Consider the following 20,438-nt stretch of genomic DNA (forward strand, 5'->3'; position numbering starts at 1 on the left):
ACGTTGGTTGCCTTTCCTTCGGCTCATTTCGTTTAAAGTCAGTGCTACAGAAAAACTCCTTTAGCAACCCTCGTAATTGAGCTCAAATGTCACCATACCTTACCCCGAGCAACGTGGTACGCGCACTGTGGAGCAGAGGCACTTTTTGCTGCCACGTGTGATGATATATCTGAGGCACAGGTGTGGTCCCTGACGAGTAGGTCCGGCACGTCCCCGGAAATCGTATATTCTCAGTCCTCTGGATTTTGCTGTCCGGGGTCGTGTCGAGACTCAAGTGTGCAGCACTCCCGTCGACACGGTTCGAGAACTGTAGCACTGATTTTTGCAGTCTTGTCAAAATTTAAGAGGCGATCCGGAGGCTTCTGAAAGAATTCGCTACTCAGTGCAGAGATGAGCGCTGTATTGCCACCAAATGTGAGGGCGACGCGTGGAACGCGGGCTGGGAGCGTACACTAAGTTGCAAAGCCTAACGTGCTCGGGTGATGAAGTAGGACAGGCGGCAACTTCGGTCGCTTGCGCCAACCTGTGTCGCTTGCGCCTAAAACCTGTGGGGCCTGACAACAGTAAGCCGTCAACCGAAAAGGCCCGCATAGGCGCTCGAACTCCAGACATGTCTCCGCTGTGATGTGTCTAATACACACAACAGACACACACAGTCATCAGTAATATATTCTCCTTCGCTATTTGCAACTATCTGCTAACGCCGGAGTAACTCTTCGATTCCACTACTGTATGAATCATGTGGTTGGAGGCGAAGAATTTGTCGAGCCATGTCAGGAGCACATTTTCATCTGAAAAGGAAGTTCCTTAAAGGTTGTTCAACAGAGAGGAAAGGTGAAAATCTGAGGGCGCAAGATCAGGTGAATAAGATGGGTGCGGAATGACTTCTCAACCATGAACAGTGTTTTTTGTCACGCTAACAGAATGCAGACGAGCTTTATCATCGAGTAGCACACTACCTGATCAAAAGTATCCGGACACCTAGCTGAAAACGTTCGTGGCGCCCTCCATCGATAATGCTGCAATTCAATATGGTGTTGGCCCACCCTTAGCCTTGATGACAGCTTTCACTCTCGCAGACATACGTTCAATCAGGTGCTGGAAGGTTTCTCGGGGAATGGCAGCCCATCCTTCACGGACTGCTGCACTGAGCGGAGGTATCGATGTCGGTCAGTGAGGCCTGTAGAATTCAGATCAGGACTATGTGCAGCCCAGTCCATTACAGGGGTGTTATTGTCGTGTAACCACTCTGCTACAGGCCGTGCATTATGAACAGGTGCTCACTCGTGTTGAAAGTTGCAACTGCCATCCCCGAATTGCTCTTCAGGAGTGGGAAGCAAGAAGTTGCTTAAAACGTCAATGTAGGCCTGTGCTGTGATAGTGCCACGCAAAACAACATGGTTTGCAAGCCCCCTCCATGAAAAACACGACGACACAATCACACTAACGCCTCCGAATTTTACTATTGGCAATACTCGCGCTGGCAGATGACATTCACCGGGCATTCGCCATACCCACACCCTGTCACCGAATTGCCACATTGTGTACCGTGATTCGTCACTCCAGACAACGTTTTTCCACTGTTCAATCGTTCAGTGTTTACGCTCCGTACGCGAAGCGAGGCGTCGTTTGGCATTTACCGGCGTGATGTGTGGCTTATGAGCAGCCGCTCTACCATGTAATCCAAGTTTTCTGACCTCCCAACTGACAGTCATAGTACTTGCAGTGGATCCTGATGCAGTTTGGAATTCCTGTGTGATGGTCTGGATAGATGTCTGCCCATCACACATTACGACCCTCTTCAACTGCCGGCGGTCTCTGTCAGTCAAGAGACGAGGTCCGCCTGTACGCTTTTGTCCTGTACGTGTCCCTTCACGTTTCCACTCCACTATCACATCGGAAACAGCGGACCCAGGGATGTTTAGGAGTGAGAAAATTTCGCGCACAGACGTATGACACAAGTGACACCCAGTCACCTGACCACTTCGGAAGTCGGTGAGTTCCGCGGAGCCCTCCATTCTGCTCTCTCACGATGTCTAATGACTGCTGAGGTCGCTGATGTGGAGTACTTGTCAGTAGGTGGCAGCATAGTGCGCGTAATATGAAAAACGTATGTTTTGGGGGGCGTCCGGATACATTTGATCACGTTGTGTATCATTTCACGCACTCTTCCTGGTCGTTGTTCTTGGATTGTGTCTGCAAGTCGTCTCACTTGTTGTCAATAAATGTCGGCGGTGACGGTTGCACTTCGGGGGAGCAATTCGTAATACACCGCGCCGTCACTGTTCCACGTTATCTTGTGTGAACCCCCGCAGGTCTCTGTGGGGAAAGTGGATTTTTGTTTGTTTGTTTTGTTTTTCTTTTGAGATCCTATGGGGCCAAACTGCTGAGGTCATCGGTCCATAAGCTTACACACTACTTAAACTAACTTACGATAAGAACAATACACACCCATGCCCGAGGGGGGGGGGGGGGGAGGGGGACTCGAACCTCCGACGCGGGGAGCCGCGCGGCACGGAAGTTGCTGATTTGTTTGGGCTCAGCTATTTCTTTCTTTTCCTTGTGTAAGGAGAAAGATGCCATTTGTCAGCACCAGTAACGAATCAGGATGGAAATGGTCGGTGTTGTTCACTAGCCAATTAATGACGAGCAAGCTGAGGTGCACATACAGTCACCCGCTCATGTTTGTGATTTTATCTCGTAGCATACGGTACTCATAGACCCGATTTTTAACCTTCCCCACTGCATGCAAATGTCGCTCGGTGGTGATATGAAAACAGTTCATCACATTTGCATGTTCTGGAGAACATGTAAGTGGATCATTGTGGATTATTGCGTGTGAAAGATCTACATCAAACCCTTAAGGTCTTCGTCAACGTGGGGAGTCACTAATGTCAAAACGATCGTCCTTGAACGAGAAAACCACTTTCTTGCCGTGCTCTGTTCAGTGGCTTTATCGTCATACACGGTGCAAATGTTTCTGGCTGCCTGCGCAGCTGTAACTCCTCTCCTGAACGCAAACAGAATATGTCGGAAAAGTTGCGATTTCTCCACTTGACACCCCATTTTCTAGTGTCCATAGCTCGACTAACTATCTCCAAATAATAAAATGGCAATATCTAAATTGAAGTAGCAACAGTGAACTAGAAATAAAAAATGACAATAGAGAAATAAACCCATAGCAAACGGAATACCAACATGCGAAACAAAAGCGCTACGAACCTAGGCACCAACCTAATATAAAGGAAAGGGTACCTTTAACTCCCATAAGAAAAGAACTGGTAAGTGGACGAGTAATGTAGGTGACGCTGGACAGAGAAAAAAGAAATTCATCATATTGAGTTTGAGAGGAATAGCGTCCGGACACAATGATTGCTTGCTCTTTCACTAAGAAGAGAACATGAATAGTCTCCCGCGTTGAAAGTCGGTTTCGATCTCAAATACTGCTTAAAGAAAGACTAGTTTGTAAGTCAAGTGTCCATAATGTAAAATTTGTCGCCTGTCCTAAATTTTAAACAGTCCAAACGAACAGATTTTTTGATGTCCTCCGTAGACAATATTCTGACATAGTTTATAATAAAAGAAGTTTTTGTCCTCATTTGAGAAGAAAGAAAGAAATAAATACTGAATAAAGTAGAACTCAGATCAACAGTTACATATCAGTCATTATATTCCCGAAGGTTGCCACTGAATACACTCGAAGAGCGTGAAATTTTCACTGTTTGGAATAAATAACAGCATCAGCCGTAAGATGAATACTGTAAAGCGATTTTCGAAACAAAACCTTTTTCGAAATATTTCCTAATCTGTTATAATCTCCCAAGCACTTGGAAGATCAATTACATGGAATGGATAGTGTCTTGAAAAGAGGTTGTAAGATGAATAACAACGAAAGCAAAACAATGTGAATTCGATACGAGAATTAGATCAGGCAATGCGACAGTAAAACTAGTTGACGTCTTTTACAATTTGAGCAGCAATATTACTGTCGATGACAGAAGTAGAGAGGATATAAAATGCAGACTAGGCAATAACAAGAAATGCGCTTCTGTAAAAGAGAAATTAAAAAAAAAAGAAAAAACTGGTTCAAATGGCTCTGAGCACTATGGGACTTAACATCTATGGTCATCAGTCCCCTAGAACTTACAACTACTTAAACCTAACTAACCCAAGCACATCACACAACAGTCATCAAAAGAGAAATTTGTTAACATCGACTATACATTTAAGTGTTGTTGTGGTCTTCAGTCCTGAGACTGGTTTGATGCAGCTCTCCATGCTACTCTATCCTGTGCAAGCTTCTTCATCTCCCAGTACCTACTGCAGCCTACATCCTTCTGAATCTGCTTAGTGTATTCATCTCTTGGTCTCCCTCTACGATTTTTACCCTCCACGCTGCCCTCCAGTACTAAATTGGTGATCCCTTGATGCGTCAGGATATGTCCTACCAACCGATCCCTTCTTCTTGTCAAGTTGTGCCACAAACTCCTCTTCTCCCCAATTCTATTCAATACCTCCTCATTATTTATAGGATCTACCCATCTAATCTTCAGCATCCTTCTGTAGCACCACATCTCGAAAGCTTCTATTCTCTTCTTCTCCAAACTATTTATCATCCATGTTTCACTTCCATACATGGCTACACTCCATACAAATACTTTCAGAAACGACTTCCTGATACTTAAATCTATACTCGATGTTAACAAATTTCTCTTCTTCAGAAACGCTTTCCTTGCCATTGCCAGTCTACATTTTATATCCTCCCTACTTCGACCATCATCAGTTATTTTGCTTCCCAAATAGCAAAACTCCTTTACTACTTTAAGCGTCGCATTTCCTAATCTAATTCCCTCAGCATCACCCGACTTAATTCGACTACATTCCATTATCCTCGTTTTGCTTTTGTTGATGTTCATCTTATATCCTCCTTTGAAGACACTGTCCATTCCGTTCAGCTGCTCTTCCAGGTCCTTTGCTGTCTGTGACAGAATTACAATGTCATCGTCGAACCTCAAAGTTTTAATTTCTTCTTCATGGATTTTAATTCCTAATCCAAATTTTTCTTTTGTTTCCTTTATTGCTTGCTCAATATACAGATTGAATAACATCGGGAATAGGCTACAACCCTGTCTCACTCCCTTCCCAACCACTGCTTCCCTTTCATGCCCCTCGACTCTTATAACTGCCATCTGGTTTCTGTACAAATTGTAGATAGCCTTTCGCTCCCTGTATTTTACTCCTGCCACCTTCAGAATTTGAAAGACAGTATTCTAGTCAACATGGTCAAAAGCTTTCTCTAAGTCTACAAATGCTAGAAACGTAGGTTTACCTTTCCTTAATCTTTCTTCTAAGATAAGTCGTAGGGTCAGTATGGCCTCACGTGTTCCAACACTTCTACGGAATCCAAACTGATCCTCCCCGAGGTCTGCTTCTACCAGTTTTTCCATTCGTCTGTAAAGAATTCGCGTTAGTATTTTGCAGCTGTGACTTATTAAACTGATAGTTCGGTAGTTTTCACGTCTGTCAACACCTGCTTTCGTTGGGATTTGAATTATTATATTTCGCCTATCTCATACATCTTACTCACCAGATGGTAGAGTTTTGTCAGGACTGGCTCTCCCAAGGCTGTCAGTAGTTCTAATGGAATGTTGTCTACTCCTGGGGCCTTGTTTCTACTTACAAGGGAACCTCCCCATCGCACCCCCCTCAGATTTAATTATAAGTTGGTACAGTGGATAGGCCTTGAAAGACTGAACACAGATCAATCGAGAAAACAAGAAGAAGTTGTGTGGAACTATGAAAAAATAAGCAAAATATACAAACTGAGTAGTCCATGTCTAAGATAGGCAACATCCAGGTCGGTGCAAACACAAGAGTGCCGTGGTCCCGTGGTTAGCGTGTGCGGCTGCGGAATGCTACGTCCTTTGTTCAAGTCTTCCCTCGCGAGAAAATTTTAATTTTTTATTTTCAGACAATTATCAAACTTCAGGCACTCACATATAATCAGCTTCGCTCTCCAAAATTCCAGGACATGTTCAGATTTGCTTGGACATATGCAGGATTTGACGGTCTACACACGGAAAATTTTGAAAACGTTAAAAACACATGTTTTGACAGAGCACAGACAAAACTGTGCGACTGTGAAACTGTTGCATTCATTTGTTGCAGTTTATGTGACAAACTCTTATGTTTTCACACTTTTTTGGGAGTGATTATCACATCCACAAGAAAACCTAAATTGGGCAAGGCAGAAGAATCTTTTTACCCATTCACCAAGTGTACAAGTTAGGTGGGTCGACAACATATTCCTGTCATGTGACGCACATGCCGTCACCAGTGTCGTATAGAATATATCAGACGTGTTTTCCTGTGGAGGAATCGGTTGACCTATGACCTTGTAATCAAATGTTTTCGGTTTCCATTGGACAGGCACGTCCTTTCGGCTACTAATCGCACGGTTTTGCGGTGCGGTCGCAAAACACAGACACTAAACTTGTTACACTGAACAGAGACGTCAATGAACGAACGGACAGATCATAACTTTGCAAAAATAAAGAAAGTAAACTTTTCGCTCTAGGGAAGATTTGAACCAAAAACCTCTCGTCCCGCAGTTGCTCACGCTAACCACGGGACCACGGCGCTCCTGAGCTCACATTATCCTTGATGTTGCCTATCTTGCACATGGACTACTCAGTTAGTATATTTTGCTTAGTTTTCTCATAGTTCCATACAACGTCTTCCTGTTTTCTCGATTGATCTGTGTTCAGATTTTCAAGGCCTATCCACTGTGCCAACTTATAACTAAATCTGAGGGGGGTGCGATGGGGAGGTTCCCTTGTTAGGTCTTTCAGTGCTCTGTCAAACTCTTCACGCAGTATCAAATCTCCCATTTCATCTTCATCTACATTTTCTTCCATTTCCATAATATTGTCCTCAAGAACATCGCCCTTGTATAGACCCCCTATATACTCCTTCCACATTTCTGCTTTCCCTTCTTTGCTTAGAACTGGGTTTCCATCAGAGCTCTTGATATTCATACAAGTGGTTCTCTTTTCTCCAAAGGTCTCTTTAATTTTCCTGTAGGCAGTATCTATCTTACGCCTAGTGATATACGCGTCTACATCCTTACATTTGTCCTCTATCCATCCCTGCTTAGCCATTTTGCACTTCTTGTCGATCTCATTTTTGAGACGTTTGTATTCCTATTTGCCTGCTTCATTGACTGCATTTTTGTATTTTCTTCTTTCATCAATTAAATGTAGTATCTCTTCTGTTACCCAAGGATTTCTATTAGCCGTCGTCGTTTTACCTACTGGTTCCTCTGCTGCCCTCACTATTTCATCCCTTAAAGCTACCCATTCTTCTTGTACTGTATTTCTTTCCCTCATTGTTGTCAATCGTTCCCTAAAGCTCTCGCTGAGACACTCTACCACCTCTGGTTCTGTCAGTTTATCCAGGTCCCATCTCCTTAAATTCCCACCTTTTGCAGTTTCTTTAGTTTTAATCTACAGTTCATAACCAGTAGCTACGGTCGCAGGTTCGAATCCTGCCTCGGGCATGGATGTGTGCGATGTCCTTAGGTTAGTTAGGTTTAAGTAGTTCTAGTGGACTGATGACCTCAGATGTTAAGTCCCATAGTGCTCAGAGCCAGAGCCATAACCAATAGATTGTAGTCAGAGTCCACATCTGCCCCTGGAAATGTCTTACAATTTAAAACCTGGTTCCTAAATCTCTGTCTTACCATTATATAATCTATCTGAAGCCTGTCAGTATGTCGAGGCTTCTTCCATGTACACAACATTTAAGTAATATGGAATATTTCCTGGAGGTATTTATCTGGAGTGTAGCTTTGTACTGAAATCAAACGTCGACGATAAACATTTTGAACAAGAAGTGAGTAGAAGCTATTGAAATATGCTGCTACAGAAGATTATATGGTTACACCGGATAACTTTTTGAGGTGGTACGGAATCGGATCATGGCTAAATTAAATTTGTGACAGAACTTGGCTAAAAGGAGACACGGGTTGACGTGATGCGTCCTGGCGCACGAATAAATCGCCATTGTGGTAACAGAGATAAGTGTATGTGGGGGGAGGGGGGGGGGGCCAGCAAGAGATGACTAAGGTTATGCAGAGGTAAGGAGGCTTGCACAGGATGCACTGGAGTAGTGTCAAACCAGCCTTTGGATTGAAGACTACAGGCTACACAACAGCGCGTGATGTCCCTTCTTCCTGTTTTGTTTTTTCAGGTGATTTACCCAATACTGGCTTTGGGCAGTCCTCTCACACTGGCTCCGATCCAGCCAGCTCGTATTGGCGGTGCGTTGATCTGCTAACCCAGTCTAGTATTCGACATTTTATTGGTGTATTAATTTTGTTTCGTGATGTACGAAAAACACATTTTACAGATTTTTCGTTTATTACCACGAATGCAACACTAAGCGATTCGCTTTGAAAATAACAAGATGCGCGGGTATAGGGCGGAACCCACGCCGCCGGTTAACGACAGCCAGTCCTAGTATGACTTTCGGGTCGTTCTCCACGCTCGCTTAAGCGAATGCTGGGCTGTTCCCCAAGTTCTTTGTGCCCGTGGCTCCACAACTGAGAATTTCCAGCACACAGTGCTCAACTCTCTTCGACGGTTAGTTTTTCTTTTGTGTGCAACATATTAAAATTGTAATTCTTGGTGTATCAGATGTTATGAGTTCCAAGCCATGCTCTAGAGCTCAAACCATTGTATCTCAAAGGATTGATAAACATCTCGTCAAATTGTTTGACAGTAGATTTCTTTGATAACTTAAAGAGAATCACCATTTCAATAGTACGTGCAAAGCACATCTTTTCGTATTACCAAGATCATCTTTGATACTACCTGTTACTAGCTAATGTATTGAAATTATCATTACTACAAGGTACCCAACACACTCGTACCCTGTTTTACAATCATTGACAGGCTTTACCAGACTTTCCTGCGGATTTGATTTCGTAACTTTTTCAGGCTACTCAACAGCCTTTGAATTTTTACCATTGGATGTGAAGACTCTGGCTGTTGCATGGTTGATTTCAATTTTTCCTTTGTTTTTTGGCTCCGAATGATCGCATTTGGGACTGCACAACTCATTTTCACTCCCTTTCGCCATCTCTCTCTCTCTCTCTCTCTCTCTCTCTCTCTCTCTCTCTCTCTCTCTCTCTCTCTCTCTCTCTCACTGTGGGCCGGAGTGGCCGAGCGGTTCTAGGCTCTACGGTCAGGAACCGCGCGACCGCTAAGGTCGCAGGTTCGAATCCTGCCTCGGGCATGGATGTGTGTGCTGTCTTTAGGTTAGTTAGATTTAAGTAGTTCTAAGTTCTAGGGGGCTGATGATCTCAGATGTTAAGTCCCATAGTGCTCAGAGCCATTTGAACCATTTTCTCCCTCCCCCCCCCCCCCTCCCTTTCCCTATCCCTTTTTCGCCCTCTGCAAACCTCGCGCGCCCTCTCGCCCTCGGTCCGTTTCTTCTTTCCATTTCTCCGTTGGAGCTCGAAAAGTAAAAACAGTGCTATTGAAAAAGAAGGAACACATTTCCAACATTTGGTTCCAAACTACGAAAGATAGAAACACAATTCCAACGTTCCCAGAAAGAGAAGAGTTCAAATTTTTATGCATTCACTGTCAGCACCATGTCTTACACGATAAATATCAAAACGGTGGGTCATTTCCTGCCACATACAAAGTAGCTGGTCTGTCGTTACAGAATTCACAAGTTCAAAAATGCGATGTCGCAGACTTTCAAAAATGTTCAAATATGTGTGAAATCTTATGGGACTTAACTGCTAAGGTCATCAGTCCCTAAGCTTACATACTACTTAACCCTAAATTATCCTAAGGACAAACACACACACACACACACACATGCCCGAGGGAGGACTCGAACCTCCGCCGGGACCAGCCGCACAGTCCATGACTGCAGCGCCTGAGACCGCTCGGCTAACCCCCCGCGCGACACGCAGACTTTCAAGAGTGTCAGGCGCAGAGGCTGTTTTACGTAACCCCAGAGATAAAAGTCACAAGGTGTGAGGTCTGTAGACCTATAGGCGTTGAAGTTCGTCTTCTGCTCCTCCCAGGTCTCCAGACCTCACACGTTGTGACTTTTACCTGTGGGGCTACGCAAAAAAGCCGCGTTGTTTCCCCTCTGCGCCTGACACTCTTGTAAGTCTGCGACATCGCATTTTTGAGCCTGTGAATTCAATAATCATAGAATAACTGCTCCGTGTGTGGCAGGAAATGAGCCGCGGTGTCGATATTTGTCGTGTAACACATGGTGCTCACATTACATGCATGAAAATTTGAACTCGTTTCTATCTTTTGTAGTTTGGAAACCATAAATGTTTGAAATGTGTTCCCGCATAATGCTTGGCATATTGTTGCCGGTGTGCTGTGAGAGTTTGCCTCGTTGCAGATCACCTGGTGGCGAACGGCAGGATGGCGGAGAAGGAGGCGCGGCGCGTGTTCGCGCAGATCGTGGCCGCCGTCAGCTACTGCCACCGACGGCGGGTCGTGCACCGCGACCTCAAGGCCGAGAACCTGCTGCTCGACCACAACTGCGACATCAAGCTCGCAGGTCAGTCGGCGGCCGCGTGCGCCGAGGAACACCTCCACCCACGCGTTAGATCTGGCTCTGGTCCACCCTCCTGTGCCTCGCGGTAGATTAGTACGTGGTCCTCTATGTCGGCTGCTCGTGAGTTTGCTTGTGTACCGCGAGCCATGTACAGTTGATTGAAGATAGGATCAACTCGTGTAATTTCACCTCCTGTGTGTAATCGTCGTGATGACAACTCCGGATTATGAAACTTCCTGGCAGATTAAAACTGTGTGCCCGATCGAGACTCGAGACCTTTGCCTTTCGCGGGCAAGTACTCTACCAACTGAGCTATCCGAGCACGACTCACGACCCGTCCTCACAGCTTTACTTCTGCCAGTACCACGTCTCCTACTTTCCAGAGCACCTGTCCGCGAAAGGCAAAGGTCCCGAGTTCGAGTCTCGGTCCGGCACACAGTTTTAATCTGCCACGAAGTTTCATATCAGCGCACACTCCGCTGCAGAGTGAAAATCTCAACTCTGCACTAATCTGCTCAAACAACTGAATGAACTGTGTATGAGCTTACGAGTCACGAAGCTGGGGTGGACTGGGGTTCAAGCTGCATGTCGAATTAATGACCGCAAGTATACTAACCTACCGGAGTATTTAAAGATGTTCAACTCTGTCAACGTTAGATTACGTATGTGGATACATAGAGAGGAAGTCCTCAACGATGTACAAAGTGCCATAAAACGAGACTACGAGAGCTGTTCAAAAAGTAAGGTGACTTTTCAAATTGCAACATACATTCGATTATCGATCATTTTTTGTTATGGTGGTACACATGTATGTTCACAGTTTCAAGTGTACACCGTACTTCATTTGTTTTTCACAGATAGAATGGTTAGACGTGTTATAAAAAATGGAGCAAAGAATTTGCATCAATTTTTGTGTGAAAAAGGAATCACGTGCTCCAAAACTCTTGAAATGTTGACAGTCGCATACTGTGAGTCCGCTCTAAGTAATAATAATAAAAAAAAAGGTTACAAGTGGTACAAGCTCTTCCAAGATGGCCGTCAAGATGCCAATGACGAACCTCGCTCTGGACGCCCGAGCACATCAGCAACAGATGATAACGTCGAAGCTGTGAAGAAAATTGTTTTGGAAAATCGTCGAATTAACGTAAGAGAAGTTGCTGAGGATGTTACGTATCAGTGGGATCGTGTCATACAATTTTTTCGGATGTTTTTCAGATGAGACATGTCTCAGCGAAGTTTGTTCCAAAACTTCTCAATTATGATCAGAAGAACCTTCGCATGAACATCGCTCAGGAGCTCTTGAATGCCGTCAGTGATGATCCTGATTTTCTCAAAAGGGTCATAACTAGTGACCAAACATGGGCTTACGGTTATGACGTCGAAACCAAAGCCTAGTCGTCCTAATGGAAGCATCCCGGAGAGCAAAGACAGAAAAGTACGTCAAGTTTTGCTCACTGTTTTTTGTCAATTACCGTGGCCTTGTCCATCATGAATTTTTGCCTCGAGGTCGTACGGTCAATAAGGAGTATTACCTCGACATCATGCGCCGTTTGCTAGAAGCAATACGCAAAAACGTCCGGAATTGTGGAAAAACAATTCATGGCTTTTGCATCACGACAACGCACTTGCTCATTCATCGTTGCTTGTGAGAGATTTTCTTTGCCCAAAAACAAAACACGAAAATCACGCCTTAGCCGCCAAATTCACCGGATTTGGCCCCCCTGCGACTTTTCCTGTTTTCAAAACTGAAGAGACCTATCAAAGGACGAAGGTTTTCAACGAGTGAGGAAATAAAAACTGCCTCACTGGAAGTACTCATGGATGTACCAAAAAGGGCTTATGAGAAGTGCTTCGAGGATTGGAAGAAGCGTTGGAACAAGTATATTGTATCTGAGGAGTATTTCTTTGAAGGGGACAACATCAAAATTGATGAATGAGAAAATATTTTTCATAAAAGTATAAAGTCACCTTACTTTTTGAACAAACTTCGTATATAAAACATATTTTCAAGAAAAAGATGTCTACTCAGGTTCCTTCTACAGATCCTAAGTTAAAATGATCATAATACATGTTACAGAAAACCACAAAAAATCTTAAATATAATTTTATTTCACAGCAAATAACAAATTCGTCTCGAACGTGTAATTGTGCAACACATTAAGGTGAATACGATAAATCTTAGGCTGTTATAGCCATGCACCATGAAAGAAAAATATTAGTTTGTAACACTTATTTATGTTGCAAACAACACTGTACTGCAGATGTGCAGAAATCAGGTTTTACACAACACTTGTGTTATTTGATATTATTAATAATGTGTACATCAACTGATTCTACTAAGAAATTTGTCAATGGAGTAGAAGAAGTTGCCCACCAGTAAAACATTAAGGCTCCTCTGAAACTGAACTTTATAGCAACTAAACATTTGTGTCTTGTGGTAAGCTATTGAAAATGGTGCTTCTGAACAATAGACGTCTTTTAAAACCAAAATAAGCTACTTCAAATATTTATGAAGATTATTCTTGTTTCTAGTATTGATCCTGTGAACGGAGCTGTTGGTTTGAAAAAGAGGTGTTTACGCTATGACAAATTCCAGGAAAGAATAATTGTATTAGGAAACGGTAGTTAGTACCCAAATTCCTTGAACAGGTCTCTGAAAGACCAGTTAAGGGGCTCCGGAACGCCCTATACTTGCAATGTTAAAATAACGCTTATAAATTACATCTTTCCTCACAAAGTATTTGAGGTAGGAAGTTGAACTTTTTACAGATTATTTATTGGAATATGGGCTACAACTTAACACAGGGATTTTACAAAATTTTAGTTCAGTTATTAAAGATGATTTTTTTCAATTGTAATGAAAATTCACAACATTTTTTTGCAATTTTTTATTTATATATTCAAAAATATACAGTTTTTTGGAAAAAGGCTGTGTTAAATTATGCAGAAGGTACTGTGTAACATTTACTGAAAGTTTGAAACAAATATGTCTGGAAGATCCTTAGAAAACATGTAATTAGTATGAGAAAATAAAAGTTTTGGGAATCGAGCGACAAAGATTGGATTAACTTTTTAGTGCATTCCAGGTCCATAGGATGGATTATCTTCATCCTCTGCAAACTCCTCCTCCAGCTTCCTCTTGTTCCTCCTCCTGTTTACTCTTGCTTGTATTTCTAGACTCTTTACAGCCCTGTCTGCAGCCCGAAGGCGTTCCTTGTCTAAAGCAAGCATCGCTCGTTGTTGTGTTCGTAGATTTTGCTACCATTTTCTTCAGTTGCAGTTATTGCAACACTGTTCCAAAAGGTGGTCATGTATGAACACTTATCACATTTCAGTTGTATTTCACTAGCAAGTCCTACGTGCTTTATTATGGAGAGTTCCAGACCAACTTCACTACAATGAATACATCTTACACAGTTTGAAAAAATTCCTTTGAGAACCGACATATCAAATATTTCATTCACATCCGATTCGCCCATAAAACATTCATAGTTTTCACTCATTGAACCAAGCTTCTTCTGTGAAGTATTTTCTTTCCCACTTTGACTGCTATGGGCAGGTGTACTTGAGAGGTTAGGTTCACTCACTTGGTTATCGTCTTTATTGTTTACAGTAATAGCACATACCTTTGGCTTTCCAACATTTCTCCTTTTCTTAAAAGCCTTCAGAGGATTTCTAATAACTTTACTTTTACTCATTATTATACTTCAACAAAACAGAGACTCAAGAAACAGAATTAATTACGAATATTTTCGAGATAACGACAGAGTAAATAAATATGAAACAATCGAGAATCACACCAGCGATATATATTGAACCATCACAGGTTAGCCACAACACATACATTATCTCACATCACTAAAATGTACCTGATGAACACGGACGTTAATAATAACACCATTTGACAGCAGTTTAACAGCGCCACAGTGGGTCACGCCCATGTAGAACAGATTTCAAAAAAAATTTAAAAATAGTTGTAGTCTTCGGAATTGAATAAATTATATATCTATTAAAAGGTAATAGTCTGCAGATTCAGAAAACGCAAAAAAGTAAAAATTGAACTTTTCATGATTTTGAGCCTTTCCGGAGCCCCTTAAATTGCATTACAAGTTTTAGCACTTGGAAAATTTCAGTTTCGCTTGATGAATTACCCCCAAAAAATAGTCCTATCTGATATTATGGAATGAAAGTAATCAAAATATGCTACCTTTTTATTTTTATATTAAAGTACTTACGTCAGACAAAATCTGTATTGCAAATAGATTGGTTTGGCTGCTTCAGCAGTTCTGTGGTATCCACCTACCAACTGAATTTATTATCAGTTGGCTGCTTCTTTCCGTGTCAGAATAAAAACTAAAAACACTCGAGTTACAAATACATATAGAATGAAGTTTCTACAAATCAGAGATCAACTGAGTGTGTGACTTACCTTCCTGTGGAAGGGCATTGTATTATGGCCGTATGGGGTATATTTTCTTGGCAGTCAGCAGCTTCGCGTTGCTGCCGCCTCTAAACATTCTCACCTCTTCTTTATGTCGTGTTAACCATCCATTGCTCTTGTTTGTACACTACTGCTCCTCTCCAACAGGTAAACCCTTTTCTAATACGATACCTCATTTGCTTTCTCCACCACACACTAGTCGCGTTTAAGACATCTCCCCAGATTAAATGCATATTACGCGCTTTTCTCATAGCTTGGTTTATTATATCAGTACAGGTAATAGATATTTACGTGTTCTGCAGTTCTCATCAGTATTACCTTCAAAGAGTTGCTAGCAGAGCAAAAATCAATAGGGGAACAATTCATAAGATGCAGTACATAAGAAATGAAGCGATATTAAAGAAAAACGAGCAAGGTAGCCATTCACGCGTTGCTGGTAGATGTATGGTGCATCCGCACATATAACAGTGTTGAGGCGTTATTAGGTGTTTGACACTGAGGTGACAAAAGTCATGGGTAGTATCGCCTAGACATTGTATGGGTTGGCGAAACTGTCATTTGTAATCGAGTGATTCATGTGAAAAGGTTCCGATGTGATTGCGGCCGCACGACGCAATTGACAGACTTTGAACACGGAATCGTTGTTGGAGCCAGACGCACGGGACATCCCACTTCGGAAATCGTCAGGAATTCAATATTCCGAGATCTATAGTGTCAAGAGTTTGCCGAGAATACCAAATTTCAGGCATTTTCTCAAACCGCGGACAACGCAGTGGCCGACGGCCTTCAGTTAACGAATGAGAGTAGCGGCGTTTGCGTTGACTTGTCTGTGCTAACGTCAGTGTGGGGCGTACGACGAACGTATACTTTCGAATAGTGCGGCGAAATTTGGTGTTCACGGAATATGGCAGCAGACGGCGGGCGCGAGTGTTTTTGCTAACAGCACGACATCGCCTGCAGTGACACTCCTGAGATGGTAACCATGCCAGTTGGTTCCTTGACGACTCGAAAACTGTATCCTGGTCAGACGAGTCCGATTTCAATTGGTAAGAGCTGATGGTAGGGTCCGAGTGTTTCGTAGACCCCCACGAAACCATGGGGCCAGGTTGTCAACAGGGCACTGTGAAAGCTGGTGGTGGCTCCATAATGGTGTACACTGTGTTCACATGGAATGGACAGGGGGGTCTGGTCCAACTGAACCGATCATTGAGTGGAAATGGTTATGTTCGGCTACTTGGAGACCATTTGTAGCCATTAATGGAATTTATGTTCTCACGCAACGATGTCATGTAACCGGGCCACAGTCGTTCGCGATTGGTTTGAAGAAAATTCTGGACAACTCGAGCGAATGGTTGGGCCACCCACATCGCCCGATATGAATCCCACCTAACATTTATAGGACATAATGGAGACGTCAGTTCGTAAACAACGTCCTGCACCGGTAACACATTCGCAATTACGGACGGCTGTAGAGGCAGCGTAGGTCAGTATTTCTGCAGGGGACTTCCAAGGACTTGTTGGGTCCATGTCACGTGGAGCTGCGGCACTACGCAGGGCAAAAGGAGGTCCGACACCATAATAGGAGGTGTCCCGTGATTTTTGTCGCCTCGCTGTAGTTTAAGTGCTCTGTCTCTGACACCGCATGTGGCTATGACTGGCTGGCCTTCATGAAAAGTGTCCCTTACCCTAACCCGAGCGCTCCACATGCCCCATTGCATAAACTCAATATTTAAAAGAAAAAAAGTGGTATGGTGCGAGCAGCATTCGTGCACTCAGGGTTCCGTACAAACTTAATTATGTGTACAGACAGTTCATCCATTCCGGAAGTCGAGGATTTTGACTGTTTTGGACTATTATTGCCATTTACACTGGCATGATATCGGTCCCAGGAATCCAAAGAATTTCGAGAAAGTTTAAATTTCAAGTTTGAAGTCGTATAACAAATCACAAAATAAATATTTTTTCGTTTCATATGATCAGGAAGCAAAAATTTTCTATTTTTTTTTTTTTTTTTTTTCCATTCAAAAATTGTACCGTGGAACGTTTCTTCTTACCAAATTTCATAATTCCACGTCAAGGGGAAGTACCCTATAGGTTTTAATGACTGAATTTGTATCAAAATACGTGACATAAATGACTGTTTCTTTTGATTGCACCCAGAAGCTTAACATTTTTTCATTACCAAAGGGCTATGGACATCAGTATCTGACTTAAATTTCAGCTTTGTTCGTGTACCCGTTTCAGAGAAATAGGTTACTTAACAACCGGATGGACAGACACAGTGATTTAACAAATGACAATTATTTTTTTGTGTGATATAATTATAAATTCAAAATTTTCGGATTTTTTTCACTGTACTTGTACAGTGAAATCTTGCATCTAGCCAAATTTCATGATTCTACGTCAACAGGGAGTACCCTGTTAGTTTTGATGAGTGAGTCAGTGAGTATCAAGTAAATGACCGTATCTTTTGATTGCACCGACTTGGAAGCTAACGTTTATTATACCGCCAAGGACCCGTAGACCTTCAGTTGAACACACACACACACACACACACACACACACACACACACATAACAAAGTGATCCATTTTTACCGATTGAGGTCCGGAACCTTAAAAATTAGGAAAGCTCCTAGAATATAAGTCAGAAACTTGCAGGACATCGGCACCTGTCCATTTGGGACAAGGTGCGGCTCAGAATATTATATACTGCTGTCAATTTCTCTTCATTGTTAAGCTGAGCAGAATATGGCTAGGCCACTGATCTTCACTTGTTCTAATTCTTCTTTCATTGTGCTCATCTAATACCAAGTAAGAAGTACCCTAGAGCGCCTCGTAGTCAACAGCTATTGCGCGTGTCTCAGTGACCTCCAGTCAACAGTATGATGCAGCGAGTGGACTTTGTGCTAGAGTTGTAGTGGTTATTCTCGGTGTCTGCTGGGACTGATTGGTGGGGGCATTATGAGCCCGCGCTCCGCGTTACTCTGGCCGAGGCGTGAGTGCGCGCAGCTCTCGCCTGCGACTGCGGGCACTGCGACACTGACTCGTGGTCTGCTTTCAGACTTCGGCTTCAGCAACCACTACCAGCCCGGCCAGCTGCTGTCCACGTGGTGCGGCAGCCCCCCTTATGCCGCCCCCGAGCTCTTCGAGGGCCGCAAATATGACGGACCCAAGACTGACATATGGGTAAGTACGTTCTTGTTGGTAGCAGATGTCGACAGATTGCTTGTGCTCACAACCTGGTCCCTCACGCCACAGTACTGAGATCCCTGCTGACTATAACTCCTGTCTAGAAGAGACTTATTTCTTCTCGCGCTTCAGTCTGGAACCGGGTGACCGCTACGGTCGCAGGTTCGAATCCTGCCTCGGGCATGGATGTGTGTGAAGTCCTTAGGTTAGTTAGGTTTAAGTAGTTCTAAGTTCTAGGGGACTGATGACCATAGATGTTAAGTCCCATAGTGCTCAGAGCCATTTTGAAAACATCAAATCTACGACATCACTGAAGTTGGAAAAAGATCCTGCAAGTATGGGACCAATGACGACTGAAGAGAATCATTCAACGTGACTCAAGCGCAACCCTTCCGCTAATTGCTTCAAATTTCAATGTTGGCCATCAACATGGTCGGACGAGTCTCGTTTCAAATTGTATCGAGCAGATGGACTGGTACGGGTATGGAGGCAACCTCATGAATCCATGGAACCTGGATGTCAGCAGGGGACTGTTCAAGCTGGTGGAGGCTCTGTAATGGAGTGGGACGTGTGCAGTTCGAGTGATATGGGAGCCCTGATATGTCTACTTACTACTCTGTCAGGTGACACGTTTGGAAGCATCCTGTCTGATCACCTGCATCCATTCAGACGGACAATTCCAGCAGGATAATGCGACACCCCACACATCCAGAATTGCTACAGAGTGGCTCCAGGAACACTCCTCTGAGTTTAAACACTTTTGTTGGCCACCAAACTCCCCAGACATGAACATTATTGAGCATATCTGGGATGCCCTGCAACGTGCTGTTCGAAAGAGATCTCCACCCCCTCGTACTCTTACGGATTTATGGGCAGCCCTGCAGTATCCGTGGTGTTAGTTTACTCCAGCACTATTTCAGACATTAGTCGAGTCCATGCCACGTCACGTTCTGGCACTTCTGTGCGCTCGCGGGGCCCTTATACTATATCAGGCAGGTGTACCAGTTTCTTTGGCTTTGCAGTATACTACCTTTCATTTCTGCTTACCGCTGCTATTACCTGACAGATTTATTATCTTTTTATTTAATTGGACATGACATATTTTGTATTTACTGGGGCAATATGAAACAATCACTCGCTGCTAGAGAAAGACTTTCGTCTTTGGTAAAAAATACAGCTACTGTCCATTATAGCCCCCCTTTTAGGTAATTCCTCTTTATACATGTTTCTCCAACGAGCAGATTCCATTCGCAAAATATATTCTGAAACATTTAAAAATACCTGTCGGTGGATACCTCTTCATCAGACTGAAAACATTGTCCATCCACAAATTTCTGCAAATGTATGAATGAACGAGGGTAGAGGGTGCAGATGTGTGCACAACAAATGACGCTTGAAATCCCCCAGTTTTCCCTTTGCCTAACTGTCTGACAAATTATGATTTTTTTTCCTTTCCTCCTTCCCCTCTCCTACACCTTTTCCCTCATCCACACGGAACTAAATATAGGAAGAGCAGATTCATTGGAAGAATCTTAAGAAAACATAATTCATCCACTAAAGGAGTGATGTACTCCTTCCACTGATTCGTGTTTATTGCTTGTGGGTCTGAGACAATACTGGTAGTATTGACAGAGGAGATACAACAAAGAGTGAGATATTCTGTCACAGGATAATTACTGCAAGTCAGCGCAGGAGGGCTACAAGGATCTTCAAGAAATTTCATTTGCACACTCTGCAAGAGAGGCAGACTGCGTCGTGGACAGGTTGACTGTTAAAACTCTGAGACTGTACTTTCTGGCAAGAGTCGGGAAATGTGGTTCATCTGTAAAAGCGACTGCACATAGGACACTAGTGCAAATCATTCTTGAGTACTGTTGGATTGTTTGTGATCCGTACCGGGTCGACTTGAAGGAAGATAATAAACCAAATTCAGAGGAAGTTTCTAGATTTGTTACCAGTAGGCTTGATTAACGCACAAGTATTACACAGATGATTCAGTAACTCAAATGGGAATCCGTGGAGGGAAGGTGACATTCTTTTTGAGGAAGTCTGTTGAGAAAATGAAGGCCTGTGTTTGTTTCTTAACAGACTAAAGTGATGTATTGTACTGCGCCAATGATTTCTGGGGTTCTGTCATCAAAGAGGTGTCTGCCCCCGGTAGCTGAATGGTCAGCGTGACGGATTGCCAATCCTCTGGGCCCGGGCTCCATT

General features: G+C 43.3%; 1 protein-coding gene across 1 annotated transcript in view; it reads left to right on the forward strand.

Moving 5' to 3' along the window:
- The window catches only part of LOC126418703 (serine/threonine-protein kinase SIK3), a 496,441-nt gene that overhangs the window by 371,939 nt on the left and 104,064 nt on the right, over positions 1-20,438 (forward strand). The window contains 2 exon segments of the mRNA XM_050085601.1: positions 10,438-10,599; positions 18,100-18,224. Coding sequence (XP_049941558.1) covers positions 10,438-10,599; positions 18,100-18,224 — 287 coding nt within the window.

The sequence above is a fragment of the Schistocerca serialis genome, chromosome 9 (genome assembly GCF_023864345.2).
Source record: "Schistocerca serialis cubense isolate TAMUIC-IGC-003099 chromosome 9, iqSchSeri2.2, whole genome shotgun sequence".
NCBI classification, from domain to species: domain Eukaryota; kingdom Metazoa; phylum Arthropoda; class Insecta; order Orthoptera; family Acrididae; genus Schistocerca; species Schistocerca serialis.